Below are 9,763 nucleotides of genomic sequence, written 5' to 3'. Positions count from 1 at the left end.
CTTTCCCTAGTCTCCGGCCTGTTAGCTTCCTCCATCAGATTTTGAACTCATCAAACCTCCCACATCAGGTGAGCCAGTTCCTTAAAATAAACCTCTCTCTATGCATCCTGTGGGTTCTGTTTCTCTGGAGAGCTTCAATACACCGCTTTTATTTAGGGAGAAAGGAGAGTCATCCAAACATTAAGGAGGGGGCTCTACCCACACTTGGTCCTCTGGAACATCACTGATAAGCCGGTGACACATGTAGATTTGTCCCTAACTCCTCCTCTCAATTCCATGCACAGCCCTGATAACAGACCGTTTCTTTGAAGGCCGTCTGGCGGTCCTGGGGGGAGGCATCACTGACTCGCCCCTGGGACAAGAAGGAGGGCAGCGAGTTCCAGGTGCGCGGGAACCAACGTCCCTATGGTTGGTAACCCAGAGCGGTTTTATTCCATAACTCGCTGGACTTCGGTGTGTTAGTCTCTCTCTCTCCCACTTTTTGAGGGTGAAAATAAAGGAGCTCATCAGTCTACGGCCACGCCACCCTGAAGAAGCCCGATCCCATCTGATCTCGCGAAGCTGAGCAGGGTCGGGCCTGGTTAGTACTTGGATGGGAGACCACCTAGAAAGACCAGGTGCTGTAAGTGTAAAAAATAAAAAAATAAGGGATTGTAAGCTGACAAGGTCCTTGCAATCTGTGAGGTCAACCGAAGGGTTGCCTTGTCTAAAAAAAAAATTAAAAGAGCTCATCAGTATATTTTTTTAAACACTTGAGGAAACAAAAGATTAAAAAGTGTACTGGCAAAGGGGCCCTAAATCATAACATCTGAGTTGCATTTATACACTGTACTATTTGATAAAAATCTTTAGATTGTGGAGAGGCTGCATGTAGGGTCCAGTTCTAAGATTAATTTCTAGACGGAAAGGAAACTGTGATGGTTGCACAGTTATTGACACGTTCACACATCCCTCGTGAGGGAGGACGATGAACAAGAACCCGTTCCCAAGGTGAGTGTCAACTGCGTGTTCCCAGGGTAAGAGCTGTCTGATTTAGCAGTTCAGCGTCCAGGCCAATAAAGGCCAATAAAGACCCGTCCTAATGATGTCACAGTCAACAACCCACTTATGTTGAAGAGTGAATTCTTTTTTTTTTTTTCCATGTGAATCAAAACAAGCCTAGCACAGTAACAGGGAAAGATTTTAGGGAGAGAAAAGTGCCTCCTAGGAGCTAATTACACCGACAGAAACTGGAGTAGAGCACATCGAAATAGCTGCCCGGGTTGGAAAAGCCACCTGGTGGTCTCCAAGTACCCTCGCCGATTCCTTGGCTGTGGGGAGAACGCGGATTATTCTGTAAACAGTAACCAAATAGTACGACAGTCATTGCAGGTGTCGATGGAGTGGAAAGTTGGGGGTTCACATTTGCTACTGGTTTGCAGGCCGGGGTTGGAAAGCCACATATGAGGGCGACCTGGAGTTTTCTACATGAGGCTGAACCGTTAGAGTTGGGGGAATTTCATAAGAGGGAATTTGCACACCGGGGGGCGGGGCGTGCACACGCATAGAGAAAAGACTACACGAGGACACGTCGAGAAGATGGCCATCTGCAAGCCAAGGGGAGGTCTTAGAAGAAACCAGATCTGCTGACACCTTGATCTCGGACTTCTAGCATCCAGAACCGTGGGGAGAGAAATGTCTGGTGTTTAAGCCGCTCGGCCTGTGGCATTTTGAATGGCAGCCTGAGGAAACAAATACACTGCCCTTCTGAAGGCTGCCAGTGCCACATGTGTGGTTTTCTGCACGACTTTCCAGAGCCCACAGGTTGCCTGCTGTGGCTTTGTGCACCCGGAACGCGATGCTGTCTTAAAGAGAGAAAGGAGACAGAAAGAAAGGCTGCGTGACAAAAATACGCAGCAGAGAGCCTGGCGTTCCGCTAGGCGAGACCTCGAACCCAAAATGGCACAGGGGGAGAAGCCACCGGGAGAACTGAGGGGTTCGCGTCCTGCAGGGCCCCTCCACTGTTTTCTGCCCAGCAGCCTTCGTGGAAAGTGCCGTGTGCCTCCCAGCTCAGGTTTCCTACGAGGAAAATGTGCATCACGCTGCCTCATTTTCTGGGGGCATCTATGTGCCCACATATGTCCCATACCCAGAAAGCAGACACTGCCCTATATTAGGATTAAATCGGCCTCCCCACCCACCGCAGAGTTCACGGGCATCTTTAGGAGAACAGCCAGATCATTCCCAGTCTGGCTCGTTTAGACTCTAACTGCACCAGGTGTCAGCAAATCCAGCTCCAAATCCCAGGCAGCCTCTTTGAAAGATACCTTCTGTTTAGGTGGGATAGACATCTGTCTACATAATTAGATTCTAGGGCCTTGGACCGGAAATGTTGCCCCTGTGAGCAGGGTCAGTATCTCAAGGGTCTGAACAGTGCAGGGGAATACTAACTCAGACCAGCCAGACTCTGGAATTCTTGTTGTCAACGTCACTTCTTTGGGTTAAGGCATTAAAGACCCCTGTTAAATAGGATATCGGGGGGCCTTACACATTAAGACATCATCAGCCATTAACACCTCTTTGTGACTTCATCAGAGAAGAGGGACCTCAGACCTGGACTGAGGCAGGGCAGCTGAATTCTGGTGGGAGAAGGAGAAAGAGTCATAGCCTGTGGGGCAGAGGGGAAGGTGGAGAACACAGACGGGTGTGTTGTAGAGGGATGCGGGTAACGAAAAGGATAAAAGATTTCACGAGGAGCACTGCTTGACAATTCTGAACCTGCCAGACCTCCCTATCGGCCCCCTTTTGGTCTGATTGCTCGGATCGTGAGTGTGAGGGCCAGACCAGTTGGCAAGCGCTCAAGTCCAGCTGGGTCTGGGGAAGGAACGTGGCATCTCAGAGCTGGCCTGGGCCTGGGTCCGTGAACTTGGGTGTGCAGAGATGAATACATAGCTGGAACATCACCGCTCCCAGGAAAGGGGAGAGCTGAAGGAATGACTGGCACTCAAGAGGTGGGGCTACACCCATGCTCTCAGCCAATCAGCTTGCCCGCTGGCTCCAGGTTCCTGACACCAACTTGGGGCAGTTAGAGATAACTCTGGGGAAAGCAGGGAGACAACAGGGGCCAAGTGACAACAGTGACGCAGGGGGGCATCTTGGTCCATCAGCCACGGGTCTGGGACTCACAGGCCAGCAGGGGGCTCGGGAGAGGCTGTCTGACTGTCCAGTCCGGGCGAGGCTCAGCACGGGGAGGATGACATCTGGTCATAGTCGGGGCACTTGAGCAAAGCTGGGTAGTTGCTGTTCATCTGCAGGGAGGCGTCGCTGGAGATGTCGGACGGGCTGCGGCCCCGGACCCAGGCATCTGGGTGCAGGAACTGGCCCGAGTAGTCGGAGCAGTTGCTCAGACGTGGGCGGTAAAAGCCGGGGTGAGGCCTGTACATGTCCTCGGCGGTGTACCTCTTCATGAACAAGTACACGGACATCACCCCAGCACTCTACAGTGAGGAGAAAGCAGAGAGCTCACTGCTGGGGGCCTGGCCTTGCTCCCAGCTGGGTCTGCATAGGACACAGCCACGAGAGCCCCTGGAGTGGAGAGCGAAGTGGACTCCAGGGCAGGAGCAGGGCCCTAGGACATCCCGGATGGAGCACTCACGGGAAGGTAAGAGAGTGACACCTTCTGGGGATGAAGGGCCGTAGAGTGGGTGGGTCTGGGATGGGTGTACGGTGTCCTCCTCCCTCTCAGCCCAGGCAGCACGCTGGGCAGCACCCTGCTCCACACCCAGCCGGTCGGAAGGGCCTTACCTCCGTTAAGAGGAAGGAGATGGCAGCGAAGGCAAACGACCACCCGTACTTGTAGTTGAAATAGGTCTCTGCATCCTTGGTCCTGTTGAGCATCTCGTCGTTGATGCTGGAGATGTAGAGCACCAGGCCCACCACGAGAGAGAGGCCTGAGTGGAGGGCAGGGGCTGCTCAGAGAGGAGGCCTGGGGAGTTCGCGGACGGGGCTTGCACCTCCCCTTGGGGTTCAGGAAGAAAGCCACCGGCCTTGAGGTGACAATGCACTCATTTCGGAGAGCAGGTGCTCTCCTTCTGAAGACCCTGTTTAGACTTTTATCCTTCTAGGAAGCAGATAGTTGCAGGTAAAAAAGCTCCCTGTCCAGATACCTCCTGAGCCATCGTAACCCCGATGGAGCTCACCTCACCTGCCCAGTAGACTCACCTGTCAGAAGTACCTGACTGGACCCAGGATCCTGACACCACCTGACTGGACCCCACCCCAGACATTCTGAGTCACCTGTGGGCTGGGGCCCTGGCATTGTATATCTCAAAAGGTCCCCAGGTGTGCTAATGTGAGCTAGTAAGTGGCTTTTGCTAAAATAAGGACCAAAATAGGTTCCCTCGGCAGGAGCAGCCAGGCCTCCGACCCCTGGCTCCAGCGGTGGGGAGTGATATCATTGTGGAGACCAAGCGAGCCATGGTCTGTGTTGCCCACCTGACCACTGGCCGTGGCCCTTTTGAGATCATTAGGCAGGAGAGGTAAGGAGAGTCTGTCCAGATCCTGGCATGCGTTAAATCAGTGGGGCCCAGTGGGGCCCAAACTCCTACTGCCATTATGCAAATGACTGCCTCAGGCATCAGTCTCGTCAATTAGAGACTGTAATTGAATCAGGACATAATTAATTACTGCGCTTTGAGCTGTTCAAGTTTAATTCCATTCACATGATTAAACTAGGGCATCTTGAAAGATGAAAGTTAAAGGAAAATAGATTTGATTCAAGTCTTCCTCAGCACTTAACTCATGTTTGCATCACTGCTGGCCCAGTGGACACTGTCTATTGTCCAGATACCTCCTGAGCCATCGTAATCCCGATGGAGCTTGCATCACTGCTGGCCCAGTGGACACTGTCTATTGCTGTCACTGAAATGACTTCAAGTGGCCTCGTTCAGTCTGAGATCTCTGATCCCGTAGCTTCTGGCTGAAAAACCTCAGGTGCCTCCACGCTACTGCAGAGCCTTGACTATTATGAAGTTCATAGAAGGATAAGGAGCTTAACCCCAGGTTCGTGCCTCTTGGACTCGGTGGGAATATCACCGCGTGGGGGCAAGGTGGTGCTGAGGATGCTCCAAGCGCTCAATAAATATTTGTTGGATTGATGGATGGAGGGGTAGATGAATGGATTAACAGCTGGAAGAGTGGACGGAAGATGGGTGGGTGAGTGGATTAAAAAGATGGCCTGACAGATGGAAGAAAAGATGGTTGGATGGATAGATGGATGGATGGATGGTGGATGGATGGTGGATGGTGGATGGATGGATGAAAAGAGAAAGCACGAGAAGTTCTTTGGCATCAGGCATTCTGATCGCCACCTGGCTCCCAAGCTGTATTGATAAGAAAGTGTTTGGAAAAGGAAACTAAAGTGCCTTGGGACTCAGGTAGCGAGCAGAATGTCTGGTGTCCAACAGCCGTTTATCCTCCTCTCTGTCCATCCATCTATCCGCCCGTCCATTATTAAGCCATCCTTCTACCCGTCTTCCGGCTGAGCAGCTCCTCCCTGGCCCCTCCCTTATCAACACATCTAGGGCTCCAGGGCACCTAAAACACATGCCCTAAGAGTCACTCCTTCTTATTTCCAAAAGAAAAAGTCCTCGCGAAAATGCGCAGGTCACCTTGGAGGGGAGAAAAGCCTACTTTTTTTTAAACCACATTTTCTTCCCTTCTCGCTCTACACACTACCTGTTAGTAACCTCGGCCACAGCCATGATTCTTTCTCCCATCCCCTAGGCTGATAGTTCCCAAATCTCTATCTTTGGTCCAAGTCTGAGCCCCAGACTCAGCCTTCTGGACACCTCCTCCCAGGTGTTACATGGACGCCCCAAACTCAGCATTTCCTACGCTAAACTCAGGATCTTTGCTCCAAATCCGCTCCTTTTCCTGATTCCCTGGATCAGCGATGCACTGCACCATCCACCCAGTGCCCAAGCAAGAACCTGACACTCACCCTCGACTCCTCTCTTGAAAGCCTGGTCCTGGTCCTTTCGAGTTTGCCTCCCAAGTGTCCCTGAACCCTCTCATTTCTCTCTTCTCTACTATCACCCCTCGGTTTGAGCCATCGTCACCTTTCTCCTGTAAAACTGAAATAGCCTCTTGCCTGGTCTCTCTGCCTCCTGTTTTGCTTTCCTTCCTCCTTCCATTCTCAGAGGACTTATTCTAAAATCCAAATCTGGTCTATGGCCATGCCAACCTGAACAAGCCCGATCCCGTCTGATCTCGGAAGCTAAGCAGGGTCGGGCCTGGTTAGGACTTGGATGGGAGACCACCTAGGAAGACCAGGTGCTACAGGTGTAAAAAAATAAAAAAAATAAGGGATTGTAAGCTGACAAGGTCCTTGCAATCTGTGAGCTTGCCTTGCCTAAAAATAAATAAAACAATAAATAAAGTAAAATCCAAATCTGGTCCTGTCATTCCTTGGCTTAAAATCCTTCTGCGGCTTCTTACAAAGTCCACAATCCGTAAGGTGGCCTCAGATGCCTTCCCCAGTCTCGCCTCCCAGCACGTTCCTCCTCGCTCCTCTGCCACGTGAGTAACAATTCCACATACCTACTCCAGCGCTTCAACCTCTCTTTCCTCCAGGATCCCGCCCCACCCCCCGTCTCTACCTCTTTACCTAATTCCTGCTCACGCTTCATCTCGCTTCCTCCTGGTACCCTCCCCTGACCAGCCCTCAGTCTGCGTTTCAACCACTGCTCGTGGGCCCCAGAGTCTTTGCTGACCGCTGTCATCACCCCTTTCATGCTATGTTCATATTGCCTGTCTACCTGTTTGTAAATCCCATTACACTGACCTTTAGTGGACAGTGATGCCAGTGCCAGAATAAGGCCTGGTAGATAGCGTGACAAAGTACAACCTGGTGTCAGTCGAGGAAGACAGGCCCGTGCCGAAGGGAGCTGGGAGAGCCCAGGGGATGTGGAGGGGTCATCAGAAGTCTCCCTCCAGCTCCTACTGTGCCTGGATATGACTGACTCAGCTGGGCTGGTGCTGGGGGCTGGCCCCCAGCCATGACCGGGACTTCCCAGGGCAGAGATGTCTAGGAGTCAAATGTCAAAAGTACAGAGGTCACGAAAACAACAGCACTGACCTGAGAGGATGAAAAAGATGCCAGAGACAAAGGCCAGTATTGTCCTGTGGGGTCGGATGTGCCCGATGTTGCTCAGGATAAACCCGATGAACATGAAGAAGAGGCTGACCAGAGGGAAGGGTGTGGCCGAGCGGATCATTTCTAATTGAGGGGACACAAGGTGCTGTCATTCTCCAGGGGCCTTGCTCACTGCTCGCCCTCCTGAGTCGAGTGATCCTGGCAGTGTCTACCATTTGGTCACCAAAGCCACACCCTGCATGAGCTCCCTGGGCTCCATCCCCTCTCTGGGTGGCCTGGGGCCCTCACCGAACACTGAGTCCGCCAGTGCCTTGATCTTGGACTTCTAGCCTCTTGGGCTGAGAGAAATAGGTTTGTTGTTTATAAGCTTCCTAGTCTGTGGCATTCGTGATGGCAGCCCGAACCGACTCGTGCTGTGGATTTGGGTGCCCTCTCACTTGTCTGGGTCACAAGACTGGGAGACTCCAGCAACCTGTCACCAAACACTGGACAAATAATCGGCAGAGCAAGTTCTGGCGAGCTCGAGCCAGCACCACCATCGGAGTCTAAGGACATTAGCTCCTGAGAAGCAAGCTGGTCACACTGACTCTGCCCTCTATGCTGCTCTGCTCTGTCCAGCCAGTGGCCCAGGTCGGAACGTGTGAGGCACCTACTTAGAACGTTGACCGTGGACTCGGACGTCAGCTGAGAGTTCATAGGCATCACATACTCTATGGTGAAGCAGCGTCCGCGCTCCTCACCTGTGAAGACAAGCGTGAGCAGGAATTAGGTAAAGTCCTTCTGGAATGTGGATTTGAAGTTCGTATATTCAAATGGTATTTCCGAATGCTTCCAGGACCTTTGACATATGGCATATTTGCACCTGGGCTGGTGCACACCCTAGGGGGTCCTGTCCCCGGCTGGTGGCCCACAGCAGGGGTGGAACATGTCCTGACATTGCATCGCTCCTGGAGAAGCAGCACTGAGTGAACATGGGCCCAGGCAAGCCAGTCGCATGAAACGCGGTCGGCGCTGCACACGCAGGCTGACTCAAACCCCTGGTGGCCGTCTTTGGGACAGACTTGGCACATGCCTGGCTTAGGTTCCCCAGTGTGAGTGTCATGGAGCAGAACCCCAAAAGCCTTGTCAACCACTTTGGAAGCCAGATCCTCATGACTCCAAACTTTGTTTCAGATTTAAGCAGATACTGATGTCTCATGGTCTAGGGCGGCGGGGGGTGAGGTCGGTGTTAGATGCCGTTCCCAAAGCAGACACAAGTCGTTGGGAGGCCAGGCCTTGAGGTGTCCTCCCTGCTAAATACTGGCAGGTGCCAGCCACCATGCCCATCCCCCAAAGCCCTATCATGAAGCTGGGAGGACCAAACGATCCCTCTGCTCAGTGCACGCTTAGCTTCCAGGGCCATTCAAGAAAGACCCAGTGACCAGACTGTGACAGCTTTGGCCAGCTGAGGCTTATGGCTAGTCTCGCGGGATATGGAGATGCTCTTTCTGTGCAGGCTGGTCCTGGGCCATGACACAGGAATAAAGGACAGAGTGCCTACAGCGGCAGCTCCAAGGGCTCCAGAGAAGCCCTAGCAAGCTGGTGGGAGGCCCAGGCAGGTGGGATCAAAAGCTGCCCCATCCTGCAGAGCTGGGAAGAGCTGCACCTGAGTTTTCTCTTCGCCATTTCATGGACCTAGGAATAGGAAACGACTAAGTTTTGCCCACCCTGTAAGCTAGTGGATGTAAGCGATGCTGAGTCAAGGAGACGCACCTCCCTGAATCTTAATTTCCTCATTTGAAAGGTGGCAATAATAACAAGTCCGGCCTTGCAGTGCTGTGGGCAGGCGGTGAGATCACGGAGGCAGTGAGCTAAGGTGCACGGGGCACTTTCGGCCCTGCCCGCCATCCGCCTCCCTCAGCCTGGAAGACGGAGTGTGGGGAAGGTGTGGTTATCTTTTTCGCTCAGGTGGGAGACCCAGGTCCTTGAACGATGAGACTTGCTCAAATGGACACCACCAGTCAGAGCTCGAGTTTGCAAAGGGTCCTGGTCGCTGCAGGGAGCACTGCCCAGACCCGATGAGGACTGTCGTGGGGAACTAGGTCCTTCCAGCAGGGGTGTCTCTTCCCAAGGGTCAGGGGCGGGCTCTTGGACAGATTTTCCCAGGGGAGGGGCTGCTCCTCTCTCCAGGGCGGGGCTGCCCACACCCCCGGGTGCCCTTACCTGCCAGGAAGCAGACACGCCACAGGCCGGAGTGCAGGGACATCTTGATCTCTGTGCTCTGGTTCTGGGGCAGGACCACGCCCTCCTCCAGGTACAGCCAGTAGTCGGTGCTGACGGCGATGCCCAGGAGGCCCAGGCCGCAGACGGCAAAGACGCTGCTCAGCAGGGTCAGGGCCTTCCTCCCGCAGGCACTCATCTCCCCAGACGGCCAAGTGGGCGGCCTGCGGCCGAGTCCCACCGACAAGAAGGGGCTCTGGGGGCAGGAGAGAGGGTGAGCGGGAGGCAGCAGCCACGGCTCCTGGAAGACAAGATGAGGGGCCTTGGGAGGTAACTAAAGTGAACCCCACTTGGCTAAACTAATGAATAAAGACCGACGGGCAGCTCCCTGGACGCCAGGCCATTGAGATATGGGTGCCATCCTCTTCT

At 53.4% G+C, this 9,763-nt stretch overlaps 1 protein-coding gene and 2 pseudogenes across 1 annotated transcript; 2 read left to right on the top strand and 1 right to left on the bottom strand.

Annotated features, from left to right (window-relative positions):
• The first annotated feature begins 509 nt into the window (after positions 1-509).
• On the top strand, positions 510-629 carry LOC112480097 (annotated as a pseudogene).
• Positions 630-3,208: 2,579 nt separating this feature from the next.
• On the bottom strand, positions 3,209-9,538 carry CACNG5 (calcium voltage-gated channel auxiliary subunit gamma 5). The gene is made up of 5 exons (XM_006912284.1): positions 9,338-9,538; positions 7,789-7,875; positions 7,118-7,258; positions 3,784-3,929; positions 3,209-3,476 (listed from the first exon to the last, which is right to left on the bottom strand). Exons 1-5 carry the CDS (start codon positions 9,531-9,533, stop codon positions 3,219-3,221), a joined length of 828 nt encoding a protein of 275 aa, XP_006912346.1. The 5' UTR covers positions 9,534-9,538; the 3' UTR covers positions 3,209-3,218.
• Positions 6,206-6,324, top strand: LOC112480074 (annotated as a pseudogene).
• Positions 9,539-9,763: the final 225 nt, after the last annotated feature.

The sequence above is a fragment of the Pteropus alecto genome, unplaced genomic scaffold (genome assembly GCF_000325575.1).
Source record: "Pteropus alecto unplaced genomic scaffold, ASM32557v1 scaffold134, whole genome shotgun sequence".
Taxonomy (NCBI): domain Eukaryota; kingdom Metazoa; phylum Chordata; class Mammalia; order Chiroptera; family Pteropodidae; genus Pteropus; species Pteropus alecto.
The sequence above is the reverse complement of the archived record's forward strand: the minus strand, read 5'-3'. Positions and strand labels throughout refer to the sequence as shown.